The sequence below is a fragment of the Pongo pygmaeus genome, chromosome 6 (assembly GCF_028885625.2).
Source record: "Pongo pygmaeus isolate AG05252 chromosome 6, NHGRI_mPonPyg2-v2.0_pri, whole genome shotgun sequence".
Lineage (NCBI taxonomy): Eukaryota > Metazoa > Chordata > Mammalia > Primates > Hominidae > Pongo > Pongo pygmaeus.
This window is the reverse complement of record NC_072379.2, coordinates 83,283,122-83,306,378: the sequence shown is the minus strand read 5'-3', so window position 1 is coordinate 83,306,378 and position 23,257 is coordinate 83,283,122. Positions and strand designations below refer to the sequence as shown.

Genomic DNA, 23,257 nt, shown 5'->3' with positions numbered 1-23,257 from the left:
AGCATCAGGAGGAAAAGTAGCACCAAGACCATGCCCAGAAACAGCACAGTTGCCTTGGGGTTATCAGTCTGGCAAGTGAAAATGAATCTTTTCAGAGGGCTCAGCCTTCCTTTGCAGGAGCTTATTCACTTTGAAGTAAATCTTCATAATCATTTTCTGTTTGATTTAGGAGAAGTTTGAAAGCTGTCAGCGAGTTCTGCAGAGATTAAAAAAATGCTCATCAAGAAGGATGAGGAGCTCAGATGCTGCAGGTTGGGCTCATGGGGACTGACACTTAATGACACTTCAGGCAGTAGAAGGGTAGTAGATTTACTCTGAGGGTCTACTACTGGGGCTACTCTTGGTCATCTGCTGTTTAACTGACTATACATATCAAATATGAAAAATTTTGCACTTATTACTTGTGGCTGACATGTGTAATAGGAAATAATTTCATGGAGATCTTTTTCTTAAATCTGGGACTAAGACTTATGCTAAGTATTACGCAAAACACATTTATTAGGTGCCTAGTTAATACTTCTGAAGTGTATGAATATATTTTTAAAAAACAATTTTTAAAAGGGATATAATTCCTTTGCTAGCTCTGAACCTATTTCTTGATCTTTTTAATATTTCATTTTTAAAGGATTTATAGCCCCTGATATTTTCAAAAGAATATACAAAGGCAGAAAGCATATTAAGTGAATTAAAAATCATAATATACACAGGTAAAAAGGAAATAAAGTATTAGTTAAGCATTGGATTTTTTTCTAAATTTAAGGCAACAGGGCTAAAAAATTGTTTCTATTACCATGATATTATATAACAACTAAAGAAAACATGCAAAATCATTTGCAGCGACAAACTTTTCTTTCGAATTATATCTCAAGTAAGATTTCATTTTATGAGTGTTTGTATACGGACACTGGAGTAATAGAGTTGGCATTGTGTGCAATTTATAGAAATGCTATTTTAAAAGACTCCATATGAATATTTTGTAAAGGTTAAGGCTTAACATTAAATTAAAACTCATGGAAAGCATTTCAAGTTGGGAAGGGATCTGAGACAAGAGTCCAAATAAATGCCACGGGACTGATTCTCTCAAATATCTGACAGCATGTGCCACCCTCTAGCAGGTGTTGGGGGTCAGTCAGCTAGTGATTGAATTCTCAAACAAGTACTTGTAGGACAAAAATTCTGTTCTTAATATAGAGTCACATGCTCAGGCCCAGCCCTAGGCTCAAACAATCAGTCTCTAGGGGGAACAAAGGCCAGGAACCTATCTATATTTTTAGTAATGTTCTATTGGCAATTTTCAGGCTAGACATAGTTGGAAAGCAGTGCTTTAGGTCACAGTTTGGTTTACGGAATTGCTTGGTTCAATTTAGTTTAGTTTAGGTTCTAAAAGTACCTCGACGGGTGGGACCTGCACTACTAACTGGAGAAAAAGTGAGACCAGAATAAAGCACAACAATGAAAAGCTCTACCAATGCCTTGTTTTTGTGCTGTTTCCTCCAACATTATTTGGTCATTGTTTTAACAATTGTGGAACACATTACCTTAAGAAAACTGTTTAAAAACCTCCATATTTGGAGAATGCCTTCAGGGAAGATACCCCCATTCATCTCATTCCACAGTTCTGCTTTAATTACTTTATAGAGAACCATGTTGTAACTATGAAGTAAAAATTTAAGCTCTAGAATTATGTTTTCATATAGAAAGCCAACTAGTACATAGACAAAAGATAAAGCAACCATTTTCCTCAAAGGACTTCTATGTATGCTTGACTGATTTCAAAATCCATTGCTATAAAACAGAAGATAAAATTTAATTCTGAAATTTTTAAGTTGGACTTCACAGCTCACTGTTTTTCCCCATCTGCCTTTTACCTACTCCCACAGACTGCATCCATGTGTACATAGTTCTCCTTTAAAGCTATCCTTAAATTTAATTCTTACTAATCCAGGTATTCTAGCTAATTCTAGATACCACCTGTATAAAAGTGTTTCCAGGATTATGGGTGAAGAAGTTGAAAGGGGAAGAATATGCTATGCAAAATGTGACTTATTCCACAGACTATACTTTTATAGGATTGAGGGAGGAAAAGCAAATCTGCCTCAACCTACAGATTAAAAATTGAAGATCAAAGTTTGTCTTGATAATAACTTTACCCAGGTAGGATTGTTTCTTGACCTCCACAAGGTCAGAAGTCATGCTTTCTATCTGCACAGCTTGAAAACTGACAAATACCTTTCAAATGCATTATCTCATTTAATCATTATAACAACTCTGAAGGAGAACATAATCCCCACAGGAACGGATGAGGAAGTTGAGGCACTGAGGAGTTCAGGGTTTGCCCAGTGTCACCCAGCTTGTGAGTGACAAGGTCAGGCTTTAGGCCTTTGTGTCACAGGAATGGGTTTCAAATCCACCCCAGCCATCAGTCACCGACACATGGTGGAAAGAATGTTAAAGACGAAGAAATAGTTTCCTAGAATAAAGTTACAGCAGTCTGTGCATCCTTCTGCAGCTAATAACTGGGGCATCACTTTCCTTTGAAATTCATGGCCCTAAATAATCAGCTTCTTTATGGAAGGTACAAAGACTTAGTGCTATAATTTATGATGATGATCCTCATCTACAATTAGATTTCACAGACCAGGAACTTGAGATATAAAAAACCATTAACACAACATCTTTGTCAATATAGAAAATTACTAGTATGTTCATATCTTTACAATATCTATTTCTTATTAAAAAGAAAAATGCAATAGGCCATCTTCCATCTATAATAAGTTTGATAAGATCACCATATTTAAAAATCTATATTTAAGGCAATGAGATAAAGGTCTGCTTACCCCTCCTTCAGGTCATTAATGGGAAGTGGCACCCTGCCACCCCTGTCTAGGGCTGATGTGATGTTTATAGCGTTCAGGCGCTCTGGCTGCCACACATTTTTCACTGCCCCAAGAAAGTCTCCAAGAACCTCACTGGCCAACATTTCTTCTACGTTCATATTCTTAATGAAGAATTCTGCTTGATATGGCAACGGGAAGTCTAATTTTGGTGAAAAAGGGCATGCATATCTTTAATGAAGTAGTCTTTTAAAAAGGAAACAAAAGAACAATTTGCGATTTGTCGAGTTCTGTCATAATCCTGGCAGCAGGAAGCAATATTAATACTGACTTTAAAGGCTTTCTGTTTAACAGAGGATGTATCTAAAAACATAACCGACATTAGAAACAGAACTTTATCTACAATATAATAAAATCCAAGGCTCACCAGAGGCTCATCAGGGCAATTTATAGTTATAGAATTTAGCAAAACAACTAAGAAAAGCTAAATCTGCATTTTAAATTTATAATATTACTGATCTTTTGGGGAGCATGCTAAAATATTACTTTTTCTGAAATAAAAATCAATTATATGTCCAAAAGGAATTCTAAAAACCAGAACAATTCCACAGTTTTTAATCACACTATAATTAAATATTCTAGAAAAATTATAAAGTTCTCATGGAATTCCACTTCACACTGTTGGAGATTTAGTGTTTTTTCCTCCACAATGTGTCATCAAAATTTCCCTCTAAATATTTCATGATTAACATCTTAAAACAACCCCATGTCAAATTCAGCGTTTCAATTTGAGAAACTGTAAGTAAATATAAAGATAATTTGTTACTCAAATGCTACTCTTCAATTACAAATCATCACTCTCTATATTCTAATTGTTCTCTAATGATAAATAATAGCTTTCTGTTTATTTAATAATATTTCTGTAAGAATAAAGGTTAATTTTTAAAATGTATTTGCTATGAGGCAGGCCAAGGTAGGGGACTTAGGTGAATTAGAACATTTAATTTTCACAACAAGAGGGTGAGTAGCTGCTTGTGTTTTTCATTGTACTTTCATATGTGAAAGCTTATCTTTAGAGAGGTCCAGAAGCTTATCTCATAATGTGAACTTACCTCGTATGATTTTTATCTATGCTAAAAGAGACTGCATATATAAGGTGCTCAGCAGAGCTCCCAAAACATAGTAGGAGCCTATAAAATGTTAAATGTTAGCTCTAATTATAATAATATGAAAAGGTTGATTATCTGAATTTGTACTTTAAAAAGACAAGAAAATGTTTCTAGGTGCTACTCAGATTTTAAGTCCCCAGTAGTAATTACACTATGTATATCCTCTCATTTATTTCAATCAAATTCATGTATCTGTAAGATATTCCACTTTTATTTAATGAACAAAAAATAAAAATTACATTAAGTACCTGAAATCTTGGTTAACTTATTTCTTATGAAGCATCCTATTAAAGGACATTTGATGCCTGAGATGAAGTCAAAGAAGAAACTACGGCTCCAGAATTTTCAACAGAGTTTTCTAGAGTGTCGTCATCACTTTTTAAAGATTTAGTTTTTCAAAGATCTAATCATAGAAAGTTCTTTGCTTATCTCCTATATTGTCACTTGTTCTGCTTACAATTTTGTTAGATTTCCTTAATGTATAACCCATCTGTAATCTAAAATATATTTATTCTCATTTATGCAAATAAATTTCCTGTTTTATAGACATATTTCCTGTTTTATACAGATAAATAGCTTAATCATGCTACATTTATCTGCATACCTAGAAATAGTCATGCAGAAATGTGTTATGAGAAAGTTTCTTGGCAATAAATAATAAAGTATTTATAAATAATACAAATACAGCTTTTGAATATGCCAGAAGTCTAAAATCTATTCATTTCATTCAATATTTTTACATCCAGTTTTCTTAAAAAGTATCTAAAACTTTTTTCTTATGATCAGTGCTACTTTTTGGAGAATTATTATCTGGCTTTTCCTGTTCCACGTGACCCAGCTTCATGGCTCCTTTTCTGAGACCTGCTGCAAAGCCTGCGGTTGCCACCACACCCCTCAGAGGCTTTGAGCTGGGCAGCTGCCTGCTATCTACCCATCCAAGAGCTGCTGCCAGGCCTCCCAGAGATGAGTCACAGCAGCTTTCTAACTCTGGGGAAATCCCATGCCTGCTATATTTGGAAATCACAGAGGCCAAGAGAACAGTAGGCCAACAGATTGGTGGCAGGCCTCTGAGGCACTAAACCCAATTTAGAGAATCACTTTATGTACTCTCCTTGAGCTTCATGCGGTGTGAGTCTACATGACTAATTTCCCATTAGGTCTCTCAGAACAGGAGACAGCTGGGCAGGGAGTTGGACAGAGCATGATTACCCTGATATACAACTTTTGTTATTTCTTTTCCTAAATCTAATCTGGGATAAATAACATGAGTGTAGGCCATGCTCAAACATGTACATCCTACTGCACATATACATTTCTGTCTAGACCAGCAAGGACAAATGCATGGACTTTAGTGCAATGGTTCAAATAGATTTGAGCCACTAACCCTACATAAAAAGCAGAGGAACAAGCACTGCCTGGAGTAAAGGTGGAGGCTTCTAAAACCTGTCTACTACTCCTTCTCACTAGCACACCTTCCAAACCCGTTATTTAAACAAAGAGCCCTGCTGCCAATTTTCAATCCTACAGTTGTCTAGCAGTCTTCCATTAGTATCTAGTTGACCACAGATCCTCATATGTCAACAACATCTATTGAGATGCCTTGAGTAATCTGTATCTACAGCACTGAGACAAGATTTGAGAAGGAAGAAGTTCAAACTATAGACCAAGCTTTTAATTTGTAGGGACTCTCACACCTGACAGAGTTTCACGTCCCTTTGAGAGCATAATGGTGAGGTGAGATGGTCCAAGGCCACTGTCGAATAACTTTATAACTGTAATGATGAATTCCCAAGGAGGAAGGAAACTTCTCAATTATTCTGCTCATTAAGTGTATTCCAATTCTACAGGGCCAGCTTAGACAGCATGTAAGCATCCAATCACCACTGTAGTCAAGAACAAAAGTCTCCCTGATCCAAAAATAAATACCTACCAAAAGCCTTTGGGGAGTGGGAGAGTGGACAGGGAGTCTTCTGTCCAGGCCCACAGAACTGGCACTTGGACTTGCTTTTCACATATGAAGGTCATTTTAAATTTTAAACTTGCACATTTGTTGTCTACAATTGATACCGCTAAACACCTGGGGGAAAACACTCACTTAAGGGGGTTTAAGTGTTCAAGCAATCTCTCCATACATATGTTTAATTTTACAGAAATTCCTTCTTTCATATCGTGTAAAAGTAATTTTTAACCCAGCCTTGACTGCATTATCATTAATGCTAAATTAGTAGATTCTGATAAAATGTTTGGTGTTTGCTCATTTGTTTTTAGTTGCACTAGTAAATAGAAGCAAAAATTCCCCTATCAAGAATGCACAATTGTTTTCTTGTTTTTAGAGGGAAAAATTCTGGATCAGTTTCCCTTCTGTCATCCTCATAAATGATATCTAACATAGGGAGGATTATTCCATGATTTATACATTTCAACTACAGGTCAGGTGTGGTGGTTCGTGCCTGTAATCCCAGCACTTTGGAAGGCCAAGGCAGGTGGATCACATGAGGTCAGGAGTTTGAGACCAGCCTGGCCAACATGGTGAAACCCCATCTCTACTAAAAATACAAAAAATTAGCCGGGCGTGGTGGCAGGTGCCTATAATCCCACCTACTCGAGAGGCTGAGGCAGGAGAATCACCTGAACCCAGGAGGCGGAGGTTGCAGTTAGCCGAGATGGTGCCATTGCACTCTAGCCTGGGTGACAAGAGCAAGACTCCATCTCAAAAAAAAACAAGAAAATTAACTACAAAGTATTTGGTGGTATTTTCCCAGTCAATTGATTAAAATATTTGAGAGTGTAATTCTGAGAATACTTCCTTATCCCTAACCTTCAAAATTCTTAGGAAATCACTTACAATTTGAGCATATGAAACTTTAAATTGCTGAAAGACTCTACAAATTACTAATACACTATAAACTATTTAGGAAGGAAATTGTACCCTAAGTTATGGTTTATTTGTTTTCCAGAAACCCTATATTATCACATATACTTAGACTATTACCTACAGTAAATTTTTAAATAAAATAATAAAACTAGTTAGTAATTATTTTTTTTGAGACAGATTCTCACCCTGTCAGCTAGGCTGGAGTGCAGTGCTCCAGCCTTAACTTGTGAATCCTTACCCCATACTTATAAGAGAAATGCTATTGTTAGTCCCATTTTAAGGTAATGAAAAAGGCTTAGACAAATAAGAGGACTATCTGTTTGGCTTCCTATCTGAGCTTTTCACCATCATAACACACCATAATATTTTATAACAAATTACATATTGCTTTGTTTTCTTTTCTACATCCTATTATTTCATCAGTTATATTAGGTATGTGGCATTTTAAAATTCTTAACTATATTTTATGTAGTTATAAAACATAATGAAATACTTCTTGTAAATAAGAAATGATCAACATATTTTCATACCTACCTTCTGCAGACATTATATTAATTATCAAATTATGCCTTGCAGTCTCAAAGGTGCGCCTATTGTAGGCAGTTATCTATTATAAAAGGAAAACCATATTAAAGAAGTGAAATGTTCTTTGTAAAATGAAATTCATTAAGGATTAAAATGAAAACAAATTGTCGTTCTTTCCATTTTCATTATTTGTTGATATACTTACAAAATATTCCTTCTCTGGGCAATGAGAACTCAGAGCTTTCAGCAATATTATGGGAAAATAAATAATTAGTCAGGTCTATTTAATGTACTGAAACAAAAAGTTAAAATCAGAAAGACTCTTTCATAGAAGGCCATTAAGCACTGGTAGCAATGCAGATGCATCATTAGTAAATGGATTAACCATTATGAATTACTTACCGGTGATGTTCTAAGATTTCAAAAAAAAAAAAAACAATAATTTTTGTACTTTTAAATGGAGTTTAAGAATTATAATGAAAAGTACACTTTAAAACAAGCACATCTTTATGTTTTTTGCATTTAGTACTAAATTGCACCCCAATCAGTCAAAAAATGTCATAAATAACACTTTGGAAATCATATCTCACTTACGATGGGAGTAAAGTAGTAAGGATCATAGTCCATGAAGCTTATGGAACATGCTCAAAAACACAAATCAATCCCTTCATACGGGCAAATATTAGTAAACATTTGCAGAGCCAATAGACTTACATCAAAGTCAATTCAGAAACAGCCAGTGCAAACAACACACAAAGCAAAGGCCAACAACAGGATATGGCTTCAAAACTTAAGGCCTATTTAACTTTATAACAGATATTAAATCATTTGGACACATCTGCAGTACCTCAAAAAAAAACAAATGATTGTGTCAAAATCTTAGAATCCCAGCACTAACCTTCTGGCAATGATTGCAGCTGGAGGTGACACTGAGACAAAAGAGTAGGATAAAACTGACTTCAACTAAAAATAAATACCTTGTGCATTTTAAAACAAATATCAAAGATTTTTATACATTACATGAGTGTCAAAAAAATAAGTTGCAGTCATTGAAAATACTGAGTTAGAACAGTAAGAATTTTGAAATAAATAATTCCAAACTTTTAACAATGTTTAAAAGGTATATATTTTGAAAGACATATTACTCCATAAAGTTAAAAGAAACTCTCTCTCCAGGATTTGTCAAATTTCCATCATATTTAATTATTTCCTTGCTGCTATCTGTTGGGACACATGATCAATTAATTTCACACCAGACATTAAAATTAAGACTAGCCATTAAACAGACTAGGAACTTTTGCTCAAATGAAACATACAAAAAATGCAAAATAGATTTTGTTTGAGAAACTTCATCATTTGAAAAGTTTACCCTGCAAAAAATTTAATCACATTTTCAATAAAAAGTATGATCCTCTACTATTTGTTACAATATCATGAAGCTTCAGCTCAGAAAAAAAATATATTTTTTCAAATTAATAGCAATATTTTTATGGGTAGCCTTCCCTTAATCATCACAAATTTCATTATTATAAGTTTCATAAATTCCAATAAATGTCTTTATTTTTAAATAATGCAGACTATTGAAGGGAGTGAAGAATATTTCATATCAGGAGGAAGAATTTTATTATCTGATTTTATAGTTGATGCTTAATTTTAACAGCTATAACAGAATGTAGCCCTTCTATCACTTCCAATGAGACATTTAACTGCTGTAATATCCTCAGATTTTACTTATGATGATGATGTGAAGACCGTCAAAGCAGAAGAAAATGTGTGTCTATGTGTGCATTCTTTATTTTTGATTCCCCAATTTCTAAAACAGAGCTGATCTATTTTAGATACTTAAAATCTAAAGATTTCAGATAAACATCTACTGAATGAATGAAATAGTAGACTTATATGATTAAATATTATATATTTAAGATACAAAAATTCTTGACTAACTTAATAGAATATTTTAAAATACCATACCAGTTACTATAAATGAATGTAAAAATGAGCTATTTACAGATAAGTCACTACATTATATGAAAGATATGGTAAACTTTCATTTTTATCTTTTTACTATATTTTTATACATATTCATAACACTGTATGTTAGTCATAAAGTATATAATGAATGCACTCACAATGAACTCTTATGAAACCATCCCAGTACATATGTTTCTCTCCTAGCCTAAGCCCTTACCTCTCCCCAACCAGAAGTAGTCATTCTGGATTTGGTGTTTAACGATCATTCATTTAAAATACAGTTTTATTATAATTGCATGAATGCTTAAAGCATATGGTTTAGTTTGCCTGTTTTTGAGCTCTACCAAAATGGCAAACTATTACATGTGGTCTTCTAGTACTTTTTTTTAAATTGAACATTGTGTTTAAAACACTTATCCATATTGCTGGGCAAGCTTAAGTTCACTATTGCTCTGAACATTCACTGTGTGAATACACCAAGATTAATATATTCTCTTGCTGATAGACTTTTGGGTCTCTATTGTTTTGTGGCTTTCCAGTGTTGTGCTATACAAATGTTGCTTGATGAGCATGATTGTACATGCCTCCAGGAGGGCATTCGCAAGTACTTCTTTGGGGCATATTGCTAGAAGTAGGACTGCCAGATAATAAGGTACAGGGATACTCAACTATATGAGATATTCAGTACTGCTTTCCAAAGTAGTGATGCCAACTCCCACATCCACCTGCAATCCATTTTACTGATGGCAAAATTTTCATTGTGATCTCCATCTGAATATTCCTCATTACCCATAAGAGCAAGCTACTTAAGTTTATTGGCGTTTGTGTCTCCTCTTTAGTGAAATATCTGTTTCTTATTAAATTGCAGGATTTCATTTTTATTTTAGATACCCTTAGTCAGCTATATGTGTTGAAAATATCTTCTCCTAGTTTGTGGCTTGTCTTTTTAAATCATGCTCTGGTTTAATGGTTGATAAACAGACATTCACAAATTTCATATAGTGAAATTGATAAATTTTTTCTCTTAAAAATATTTAGGTCTTACTTAACAAATCCTTCCCTATCCATAGGTCAAAAAGAGATTTTTCTACATTTTAATATAATTGTTTAAAAATTTGCTTTTTACATGTAATCCCTAATCTATCTAGACTTGAGACCTGGCATATATTCTGTTAGATTTATTCCTAGTACCTCAACATTTTTGTTGCTATTAAAAATGGTATTTTTAAAAACGTGTATTTTCTCAATACATGCTATTCATGTGTAGAAATGTAACAATAATTTATAATGATCTCACAGTTCACTGCTGGCCTTTCTTAAGATTCTTAATAGTCTACAGACCATTTATATCTGATGGTTTCCATTTCTTCTTTTTAAATCCTTAGGGATTTAATTTCTTTTTCTTTCTTTACTGTACTGGCTGGGACCTCCAATACATTCTGTAATAGATTTATCAGACAGAGTCATTCTTGTTTTGTTCCTGAATTTAAATGAAATTTCTCTAACATTTTACTATGAAGAATGATGTTCGCTATTACTTTTGGTAAAAACTGGCAAATTAAGGAACTTCACTTCTATTCCTAGTTTGCCAAGAGCTATTTTTTCTTATCAAGAATAGGTAGTAAATTTTAATAAACACTTTTTCCATAACTATCATGACAATTATGCTGTTTTTCCTTCTTTAATCTAATAATGTGGTGAATTACATTTATATATTTCTTTTATAAATTTTACTGAATATTTAAAAAAATTAATTTGACAATAGCTCAAACTAACTTGCTTCTTTTAAGTACCTGTCTATCTTATAGCTACACTGCCTTAAGGAATACGATTTATAGATAGAAATCACTGAACCGTTAATACAAACTTCAATTCCAACTGAATTGGCCAATGTGGAAGCTCACATCCACAGTACACAGCTGACTAAAACTTTGGAGAAAAATTCATAGTATGTAATCCTCTGAAAGGATGTATTCTTTTAGTTTATACATCCATTCTTTTTTTTAAAGTATTGTATTAATTCCCACTAAAGATTCAATGTAACAACTGTTTTGTTGTTGTTAATTTCTAGTATCTCCCAGCTACAATGCTAGGTGCTGGTGAGGACCTGATGAATGGTAACATCACCATCACTTCTAGAATAAAGGCTAAACACACCAGGATGGCTTACAGAGCCCTCAAAGATCTGCCCCTACCAGCATCAACACCTCCCATTCCCATCATTTGCCTACTGGGGTACATCCTATTCCAGCCACACTTATAGTTCTCTGAGACCATGTGACTTTTCTTATACCTCCAAGATTTTGATGTGTTGTTTCCTCTGCCCAAGATGGCCTTCCTTCTACTTTGTCAGGTAAATTCTTTACCTTCTTACAACTCTGCATCAAACAGCACCTTCTTACTATAGCAGTTATTACAGTGTTGGCTAAGTATTTGCTTGCATCCCAGTCCTCCAACCCCTGAATTGTAAGAAGACATGGCAAGATTCACCTGTTATTTATCATTCTATCCCTAAGCACCTATCACAATGCTTGGCACATAGCAGGGGTATTTAAGATGTCTGTTGATGGCTATATTTCAATGAACATAAAACTTGAATTCAAAATACAGAACAGATAAGTCTATCAAGTCTACAACTATTTTCTCAAATAGAATTCATATTATAATAATCTATTTCTTTTAAAGTCATATTTTTTTCACAAATTTAGACTGTCATTTTTAATATAAAAGCTGAGACAAAAACTTTATAAACAGAAAAGAATGGCACATTTCCAAATGTTATCTACTGTGTTTCCATGCACAAAATATTAAAAACCACCATCAGGTAACTTTAGTTTCAACACTTAAAACTCAAATTACAATATACACACACACACACATATATATGTATAGTTTTGCTCTTTCTAGGTGTAAATTACCTCTATGATTGTTGGCTTCCCCACATTTTCAGCTGTTGGGGACCCATATAGGACTCCATCACTATATGGTGTCCTTTGGATATATCGAAGCCATCCAGGTCGGTCTGGGTAACCCATTAAATTTGTATTAAATGTTATGGGATCATTACTAATCTCGCCTAGATAAGAAACAGAGAATTAAGACATAAGACAGTTATTTTCACACATGTTGCTTTGGTAGTTTCAATCAAAACATTCTGTCTAAAATTTTTTTCTTACATTTGTAGCCAACTAAATACACACATACAAAACCCATCTGGGAATTTAAATTAGGGCACCACGTTAAAAAAAATCCTTTTGGTTGTTTAATTTGTCTCAAAATCTGATGCAACAAAGAAAGCGGATTCATACAATTTTCTTGGAAATATATTTTTGGTCACCTAACAGTGAGATAGTTCTGCCAGTGAGACAACTATCTTTCAGGAGAATTCCCTAATCATGCTGATGTACTCATTCTTTTGCGAAATATTCCGTTCATGAAACTCTGGACACTATCATATGAGTATGAAAGATATTCCAAAATTATAAAAGTCTCATCAAAACAAAAATAATGTAATTTTAAAACACTGGAGGATAGGATGAAAAAGACGTTACAAATCCATGACAACTGTACTAATGACAGCATTTATTAATCACAAGCAATAATAACAGTATCATTTATTAGCACATCCTGGCCCTGTGTTAAATGCTTCACAAGCCGTATTTCATCTTCTTGAATACTATTAGGAACATGGCTAACTATATTGTGGGAGAGTTTTCAGGTATAGTATTCATCATATAATCTTCAAAAAGAATAGTTATATCAATTCTAATGCTAAAAACAATCTTACACAATATAATTTTCAGAAAATTTGCTTTTATTTGCTGCTTAAGGAAGAGTTATAATGATATGTTTTCTCTTGCTATTCTTTGTATATCTTCATTAACTTGATGGCATTTATGATCATTCAAAATAACATATTTAAACCAATAGTGAATTAAATAAGACTTCATAATTGGTATCACTTAAAAGGAAAAATTAATCTCCATAATATTATTATGGAGTTATATAAAATTATCTCCTATTGTAAAAGCTTTTTAAAAGCTCTTACCTAATGCCATTTTTCATTCTCCTCTACAACATATGTATAGTTTTCCAAAAATCAATGTACTATGTGAGAATCTAGGTCTTAATATAGAAAATCATAAGTTTACAGCTATAATTATTTCCATGTGAATATGGGTAGATCACTTGTCAGAGACATAAAACTCAAGACTGAGAATCCAGAAATATGCTTTCTTTAACATTCAAAAATAAATTATTTTTGTCTGTAATTAAATTTCTAATCTGAAAATGAGAAATGTCCTATAACAATTTATCACATTTAGACCATTTGAAATGTTAATGATATTTTATCATATATGTCTAGATTATGCAAATTAAACAAAAAATGTAGTACGTTAACTGCTTTTTTTTCCTGACAAAGAACATACCAGGTTTTGGGTAAGGTGGAAATTCCCCCTTAAAATATTCTCTTTCCAAAACATGAACAAAGAGGACACCTGCTGATGGGTATACATTCCGATCGGAGTGTACCTTGGAGAAAATACTGTACACTGAAAACAAAGAGGAAAGATAAGTGACAGAAAGACAAATAATGAGATACGCCCTTGATAATTCAGCTTACACTGTTTATAAAGAGGGGTCTCACTATGTAGACATTTCTGGAAAAACTGAAGCAACATGCAAGGAAACTGTTAATAACAATTTGTTTTAAATGGAAGTGATTTCAGGACAAAATGGGAAAAAATTCTTTTGATTTGTGTTTACAGCCTTTTCAAACACTACATAGACAAAATTATGCACATTTAGTATTTTAGACTGTTATCAAATAATGAAGCTATCCATAATATCTTTTTGGTAATTTCTTTTTACTTGAAGTTATTACCAACAAAATACTTCATGAGAACTGACCAGCTACATAATTGCTACAGATTTTTTTCTTCTTTCCTTTTTTTTAAAGCAAAGTACATAGAGTAATTTTTAAGTGGTAAGAATTCATACTATACTAATTGTTTTCTAGATAAAGCATGTCAGACTATATAACACTATCAATACATGTAATGTGGTTTTTACATCTACTTATAAAAATGCATTGGATACTTTTTCTGGGTATTCATTCCTCACATCTCTCGTAGAAATGATTTATTCAATTTTCCCTGATCTTGATATTTAATAATTCAAACAATATAATCTATTATATTATGCTGCATCCTAAATAAGCAATAACAATTACATAATAAAATTCAGGCAAAATAATTTGTTTAAGTGAAATAAGCAAATTTCATGATTTACCAGTTACTTAAGACATATGATATGAGTACATTAAAATGGCCAATTGTTTTGATTAGTTTCCACTTATTGTTTTTGCTCTGATAGCATCTTCTCCACTAACACATTATTGCCGTTACTCTTGTCACTTCTACAATCTCTTTTGGGTTTCTATTTTCCTGATTGGCTAGTGGCTGCAATTTTTAGATAGATAAACCCTATCAGGCCAGTTCTTTCTTTTAAGTCATTAATGGATTTGTAAATATGGTAATTAACCTTATGAACCACAAGGCTGCTCACTCCAAGCTGACAACTTACTAAAAGCCTTGGATAGCAAGATCACTGAACTACATTTTTCAGCACAAAAATAAAAACTCCCACAAAATGTTTCTTTATCTGTGAAAACTTGTCCCTGCAGTTCGGTGGATGGCTGCCAGAAAAGGGGGAACTGAGCTAAAATATTTGACTTGTAGCTTCACGTATCTACAGATTTACTACTAAAAACATAACTTCAAAGGCTGTGTAACAGAGGGAAGGAAGCTACAAGTTATGTTTAAACTAGGTATGTAGAGAGATCTATTCTTTCCTGATTTGTTTTGTGCTAGTATTCATAAGTGATCTTCCCCTGTGGCATTTACAGTACCCAACTTCTACTCAATGTACTTCCCAGCAGGAATAATCCCATTCCCCAAAACAACAACGAATGAATCACAGAAAAATAGTAAAGATGAGAATTTTATACTTTTTTTTACCAGTTTGATACCATAATGTACCCTGAATATGAGGTGCTATGGGGAATATGAAGATGAAAGAGACCCTGCCACTGCTTTCCAGGAGTTCACCATCTGGTTTGGGAGGCCAACATCCACCTAACTAGGTATTATCCCAGAGGTAAAACTGCTTTGGCAACACCTGGAAATATGAGAGGAGCAATTAAGGTTGGACAGATTCGGAAAAGATTTATGGAAGAAGTGGAATTCAATATGGCTCTTAAAGTACTACAGTAGTAGGATTCTGAAACTCAGAGATGTGGAATTTCAGCATTTCACAGTGAACATATGTGCAAGATACAATACTGGATACTGTGGGGGCCTTTCAGGGAAGGGAATTAAGTCAGTAATGCTGGATCCTGGGGTAAATTTAAGGTAGGGGGAGGCAAAACTGGGAAGAAAAGAAGAGTCAAAATAGGGAGTTTTGAACTCCTGCTAAAAAGTCATTTCACTCTGTATATCAAAGTATTTAAATTCAGGATCACAACCCTACATCCAAAGCAGAGAACATTTCAAATAATCTAAAGGAATCTCTTTGTAGTTTATCTAATTATCTAATTTATTCTTTCTAGAGATTAAAAAATACCTTGAAGTACAGCACTAAGTTTTATTTACCTTGCTATTTTCTCGGCAGCTAGAAGAGAGTCTGGTATATTTGAATAATTGTATCAATGCCTATGGAATGGATGAGTACATTCTAATACAAAGTATGGCAGAGGTAAACACAAGTTTCCTATTAGTGAACTAAATATATATAATACTTAGAGGGGTAGCATTCTGTAGATTATCATCTTTCATTGACATCATAAACTAATAGTCTCCCTTAGTATCTGCTGCTATAAGGTGGTAAAAGCTAGCTAACAAAGCAAAATGAAAGGTTGTTCATATTAAATAATACTGAAATGATTCCATTTTCTACATTGCCCTCCACAGGTCCTGAAGTGGAACCATTAAAGAAAGGGTACCTGCCACTCCATATCATCTCACTTCAAGAACTTGCATAGAACATCTCAGTTTCTGCTTTTATAAAAAACATTTCTGCGTTCTACAGAGCCAAGACACAATCTACCATGGCCCTCCTGGGTTTGAAGATGACAAGCACATTTCTTTATTCATGTGTACTCAATTGCCTTTCAGCAATCTGCGGAACTGCATACTTGCTGGTCAGTTACCTTGGCAACTCCACAGTAAAGGCTGCTTCACTTTAAGTATAGTATGCCATTCACTTTGAGAAAAACATGATACAGATGTATGACACATTCATCATCTAGAAATGGAAAATGACTAAGCCACTATGTTTTGTTTGTAAAAATAATACTTCCTTTCTGTAGCATCAGTTTAAATTACAGGCACCCACACAACATTTTAGAGCAGTGCCCTTTGCCTTTCCCTTTCGCATTTGTTACTTGCAAAACAAATAGCTCTTCAACAGAGGCAATTTGGGCAGTATTTACACCTATGCTTCCTTTCAAAAACAACAAATCACACAGAATTCGAAGCTATAGGTTCTTGTTCTAAACATAAGCTATATAAATAAAGCTGATGGGGTCTGCTCCAACACCCACAGAGGCTATTACTAACAGTTAACACATGTTGCACTCACATATGCCTAGGCAGCACTCACAAACCATAAGCTTAAAGCATGTTGTTTTCCTTAAGAGCAAGTCTTGAAAATCAAATTTAAACACTCTAAGAATCCACAACACTAAGATCTAATAATCTCTGAAATATACATGTGTACAGTGCCATGCTAATCAAGCCAAGGTAACAGGGTCTGGCCTCTCTGTGTATCGCATGGTTTTGCAATCTTCTACGGCTGCAAATCCATTACCTCTGCAAACATACGCCACTAGATATAAATGAAACTGGAAACCTATGGGTGGTTAAATCCATGCAATTCTATCACTATTAATGGGAAAAACAATGAGACCAAAAGTCCAACCCGCAAGAGGTCAAACACATCATCTCCAAATAGCAAGCATAGCTAGATTTACAAAGATTAAAAACTTCTGAAGACAGGTAGTTATAAGGAACAATTTTTTAAGTAATAATTATATATCTGAGTAGAAAGAGCCAAAGGGGTATGGAAGCAAGTAGCTGGGATCATTATCTCGCTATCCCTAAACATAGCTCCAATGTATCTCATCACCGTGTTACCAAAACCTTGTTCACAAAACTGTTATCTGTATGTTTCATGCACAGGGTATAGAATCTGCAGCCATTTCAACAACTCTACATTATGTGACAGCACAGAGCCCAGAATCAAATAACAGACCATGAAAGCAGTAGCAAAAAAAAAAAAGGGACCTCATGCTAGCTAAACAATGTCTTGTTTTCCTTTACTAATAGTCCAGTGGAAACTTTCTCCATAAAGAAAATATAAGTGTGTGCATGTGTGCTTATTAAAATTACCTTCAAAACAAGTTTAAATGTATTTAGTAAACATTAAATTTTGAAAGTATTATGGTGGTACGCTGCCAATGAATCCACAGCATATAACTTCACAATTCACACAATGATTATTCTTAATGGCATATGCATAAGCACGGGCACACACACAGCCCCTTTGCTACAAAAATGTCCAGAGAACACTTGCCAGCCCTTTTTCTGCATCACCAAGAACAACTGCATGGCTATAAAGATAAAATAACAACTGAGTATAAGACCCTGCAAGTTTGAGCTAGTTTTAAATCTTAAAGCCATCTCTCTTCTGAAATCTTTGAGAAGAAAATCATAAAGTATTGTCAATATTTATGTCCAGGTGACTTTTATTAGGTACCCAGTATGTTTAGGTCTCTCTTATAGATGCTTTATTAATAAACTAATCACTTTAAAACATCCATTTATATCATCATTTTCTAATTTTTAAGGTTTACAAGGATCTAATAAAATCTCAGTTTAACACAACCACATGAAATGAATTGTTCCACAGAGCTGATGTTTCTGAAGTACTCTGCAGTTGATTCTTTTTCATGATGGTATAAGATCATCATTTTATACATCAATTGTTGCACTCTGCTCTATTATACGGTGATACCCGTATGGACTGTTTGGTTGCCTTGTCATTTACCGATCACACTGTGGGTCCCAGTCTGCTAATGCTTTTTAAGGTTGTGTGTTTTACAGATTTTGTTTTCTGTTTTGTAGACAAGTTGTCAGCTGTCATTTCTCATCGCTATCAGTATGTTTCCCATAGCAGCTTCTCTATCCCCTCTAATTTGCTGTTATTAATCAGCTGCAGGTTTAGAAACCAGACTACCAAATGAGGCAGGGTTGCACACTGAAGTAAAAGCAAATGCATGCTGTTTAACGCACATAGGGCTCTGCTAGATGTAAAAGACAGGAGCCTGCATTCGCAGCATCTATTTTGGCTGCTGAAAGACTCTTTTGTGGCGTATTTCCTGGTTCTTAGTTGACGAGTACACTTCTGAATAGATGATCTTACTATACTTGAGAGAGAGCCATTACTTAAGGTGATGGCAGCAGAAACTCTGTTATAAAATACATTCACAAATAAACAGGTGTACAATTGAAAGTCTTAATTCAACCCATATATTACATAACCATGAACTGTCAAATAAAAAATGGATTGAATGCATTGTATAAAACAATTACTTACATATTCGATATGTGGGAAACACACTGCACAATTTAAACAAAGAGATCTATGGATTAAATGATATATTGCCCTTAGTTATAGCTAAATCAGCCTAAGATACTATAACACAATATAATTAATAAGTAACTTATTAATAAGCAATTAAAGTCTATTTCTAAAAGCATTTCAATTTTATCTATTTGTTTCTCACATGAAGAGTTTGAAGATGGAAGCTATTCATGGGGAAGCATCGCAAAGGTGTTTTAACTAAGTTCAAATTATTTAAATATGATAGTATATATTTCACAGCTAGGAAATTAGCTGTTCAAGTAATTTGAACTTAGTTTAAGTATTGCCTTAACAGTAAGTATTATCTAAAAAAATGTTTTGGATAAGAATGATTAAGAAGGTTTGAAGGTATGTTGAGGATACAAAGAGAGTACTAAACAGCCACCTATTTGCTGTATCTTTTAAAATAAATTGTTGCCTAAGCAACTAGGTATCATCATCCCTGATAATTAAAAATGTTAAGTACTGACAAAAAAATAATACCTCTTGTCTCATATTTTATAGTTTTAACATCTAAAAACTCTTTATGAGATTCAGAGTCCCTGTATACACAGGAATTGATTACAAGAGGCAAATCTCACTTGGTGTCTGCATCAAAAGAACTCATTTCAAGGTTTGCATAGCCTGATACATTTATGGATTCCTTTCTAATTTATTTTTTAACATGTTGTTACTACAGTCAAATTGAAATTTAATTATTAAACCAGGTAATTGCTGTAGAGAAATATTTTAAGAGATATCAATATCCAGCCAGTTAGACAACCTGTTTTTGTTTTTGTTTTTCTAAGATTTACCTTGTGTTTTATCAATACAACTTTATGAATCTTGGCTGTGAATCAAAAGATTTTCTCAGCAGTCTGCCCTTCACCTTTAATTCACTCAACATCAAAGTACTGCAGGCCATTCATCTGGCATTGGCAAACTATTGTTTTTTTTCAGTAACAGATAGTCCATGCCTTGGCTGTGGAATCCATCACTAAGAAGGCATTACAGTGTCTTTGTAAACTTCATTTCTGTAAGAGATATGGCCACTTTTCTTTGCATGAAGTAGGAGAGGAAACCATTACTTGAATCTTCTACAAAAAAGCAGAAGAGTTTCTTCATGATATTTTTCCCAACTAAAACCACTTACTTTCAATTTTTCCAAAGTGGAACTAAACATCTTGATTATTGTGTGATTTCATGTGTGTGTGTTTTTTAAATGTCAATCAGAAAAAGGTTGCAAACCATGGCTAATTGGTGATCAATAAGCTTAGTGTCATAGCATGCTACATTGAAAAGAGCTTTATATGTCATCCTGTCTGGGCATGCCAAATATATTTCTTTATTAAGAGACAGATCATAACATTATTTTCTACCTGCATATGGCCTCTGCCTCCTACTTAACCCAGGATTCCTGACAGTTACTAACAATCAGAGTTTGCATGCATTTGCTCTCCTGGAGAGTTCAGTCCATTTTATAGATAACAAAATTGAATGTAGAGGGACTAAGTGACTGCTTCAAGCCTATAGGACCCATAACTAGAAAATAGAAAAAAGGAAGAGTGGGTGTGTCAAAGAAGCTGATGGCCCTCAGCTTGCTCAAGTAGGTCCCCTACTCCCATTCCGGGGAAAAAAAGAAGAGATTCCATAGTCCATATCTGGAGTATTCCTTATTACTTTTGTAACCACTTACTGGGTGCTGAGGTAGAATGTCAAAAGTTAAGGCATTCAAATTCCTTGGAATCCTATTTACAGAAGAAGTACCATCCTACCACTTTAGCTAAGAATTGGAATATTCTTTGCTGGGCCTGGCAGCTCACGCCTACAATCCCAGCACATTGGGAGGCCAAGGCGGGCAGATCACTTGAGGTCAGGAGTTCAAGACCAGCCTGGCCAACATGGTGAAACCCCATCTCTACTAAAAATACAAAAAATTAGGAGGGTGTGGTGGTGGGTGCCTGTAATCCCAGCTACTCAGGAGGCAGGAGAATCGCTTGAACCCAGGAGGAGGAAGTTGCAGTGAGCTGAGCTCACACCATTGCACTCCAGCCTAGGCAACAAGAGCGAAACTCCATCTCAAAAAAAAAAAATTAATTAATTAAAAAGCGAAACAAAACATACATTTGTTAAATTTATTTTATATATAAATGATCCTATCATCTTTTGTGCTCTCTTGAAATTTTCAAAAAGAGATGACTGGGATTCATGGTCAAGAACATCTCAAAGAACATTCTATATCTGAGACAGCATTTAAAATGGCCTTGCCATACAAGCTACTAGTATTTGTTATTATAATTTTAAAAGTGATGAAACAATTCTCCTCATACAGTTGACAAAACTTACTCCCTGTATAAGGTATCTTGATAATTCAGAACTATAATGATAGGATATAAACAGGATGAGAAGAAAGAAAAATAATCTAAAGGATGAGATCAAGCTAAACTGATGAAATAAGAAAATGTGATAATCTAAACTCGTTACCTCAGTAGATTCAAGATGGAGTGATCATTTCTATTCTGAAAACTCTAGTTATCTCTTGGGTCCCAAGGAGGAAATCAGTGTGAGGTTCAATGACAGTATGAAGTTTGAAACAGGAAGAGACTGGCGTCTCTTAGAGATTCTAGATGACACTATATGTCAAGGTCTTGAAATGCACTTCCCTGAGAACAGCACCATAATAGATGACTCTGCTGAGTGTAGCAGCTGTTGAGAGAGTATTTTTTTTTTTTTTTGGCAAATCAAACAGCAAGAGGAGAGAGAGGCATGCTCAGAGAGGATAGAGGTTCCAGGGATCAAAGCTAAAGAGAAAAGACTGAAGAAAAGGGATGACTGCAATCTAGTGAAAAATGATGTGAAGTCCAGAGGAAGAGTCTTCAGAGATCTTAGGTGAGGCACAAGGAACCAGGGCATGTCCCAAGTCCTTTGGAGATGACAGAGCAGAAGTGCAGTGCAGATTGCAACAGTGAAGGACACCGGGGACCCATAACCAGAAAATAGATTCGAAAAAAGGAAGAGTGACTGTGTCAAAGAAGCCGATGGCCCTCAGCTTGCTCAAGAAACCAGCCAGATAAGGGTGTAATCAGGGGTGATTCCCTTGAAGGAACTTGGGAGAATCTGATGGCAATATCTAAAGAGAATGTGGGGAAAAGAACTATGAGATCATGGGACTGTGTCCTGGAACAAGTGCGTCTAGTGCTTTTTAAAACAAATTTTTGTGCTCTTTTCATGAGAAGTTATTTGTATGAAACTCTATGTATCTTTTCTTACAGATCTTAGCAAGGAAAATTCCTTAAAAATACACAGGTATTTGTAGGTTTGTTTCAAAGTCACTTGAGAAAATAGATGTTGGGAAACTTTGTCCCATTGTGAAAGAGATCTGGGGGTAGAAGTGTCCAGCTGAAGAATAATTTGGTTCCAGCTATAAAAATGTTAGTGATGCCCAACTTCAGAGATGTATGAAGAAAATGAAGTAAGCCAGGAATCAATCCTACAAGTACCCAGCAGGTTTCATCTGGCATTATCGTCTTATCACATAAAATTACTGTTCTTTTGAAAACATTTTAACATTACTATTATTTTTATAGGCACTTTGGTTGCTCCAAAGTTAGAGAAACTACTATTCTGCTGATGTTCATGAACACATGTAGTTAATATTCTGTGTGAAGGATCATAAAGCCAAAAAAAAAAAGAAATATTAAGTGCAAGTTCATAATGGTAACTGATATTTTGAAAACAACTAATATTTTGACTGTTAAGTAATGCCTTTTCTCCCTAATGAAATGCGTTATTTCAAAGGTCCTGGAATACTGCTGATGGTCACATTTATAGATACTGAAGAAAAATTTAGAAGGATCAATCAATCATTTACAGGTCAAGTCATCTTTCCAATAGAAAACAAGTGCCACTAAGTAATAGCAAACATATCAGTTTGGTTTTGCAACAAGAATCATCCAAAATTAACCAAAATATGATTATTTTTCCAAGGTTACATACATGCTATTTAAAATGATACATGTTAAATGTACGTTTTTCAATATTATAAATAACTTGTTATAGTAAACACAGTAGGACAATTTTTATAAGTGGCAAGCTAGTGACTGGATAAAAGGTAGGTTAAAAACATAGGAATGGTTTTTAGTTTTTCTTTAAAAAGGGCAAAGCTACAGCCAAGGAAAAGGACTTGAAAAATAATGGAT

The 23,257-nt window shown here is 34.3% G+C and overlaps 1 protein-coding gene across 7 annotated transcripts in view; it reads right to left on the bottom strand.

Moving 5' to 3' along the window:
* The window catches only part of SGCE (sarcoglycan epsilon), a 70,880-nt gene that overhangs the window by 30,553 nt on the left and 17,070 nt on the right, over nt 1–23,257 (bottom strand). For 5 of the 7 annotated variants that reach the window (XM_054494457.2, XM_054494455.2, XM_054494451.2 and 2 more), the window contains 4 exons: nt 13,805–13,927; nt 12,293–12,450; nt 7,413–7,485; nt 2,838–3,036 (listed from right to left, as the gene is read on the bottom strand). In XM_054494457.2, coding sequence (XP_054350432.1) covers nt 2,838–3,036; nt 7,413–7,485; nt 12,293–12,450; nt 13,805–13,927 — 553 coding nt within the window. The remainder of the gene's footprint in view (nt 1–2,837; nt 3,037–7,412; nt 7,486–12,292; nt 12,451–13,804; nt 13,928–23,257) is intronic. The other 2 variants (XM_054494458.2, XM_054494459.2) reach the window with 1 other exon arrangement.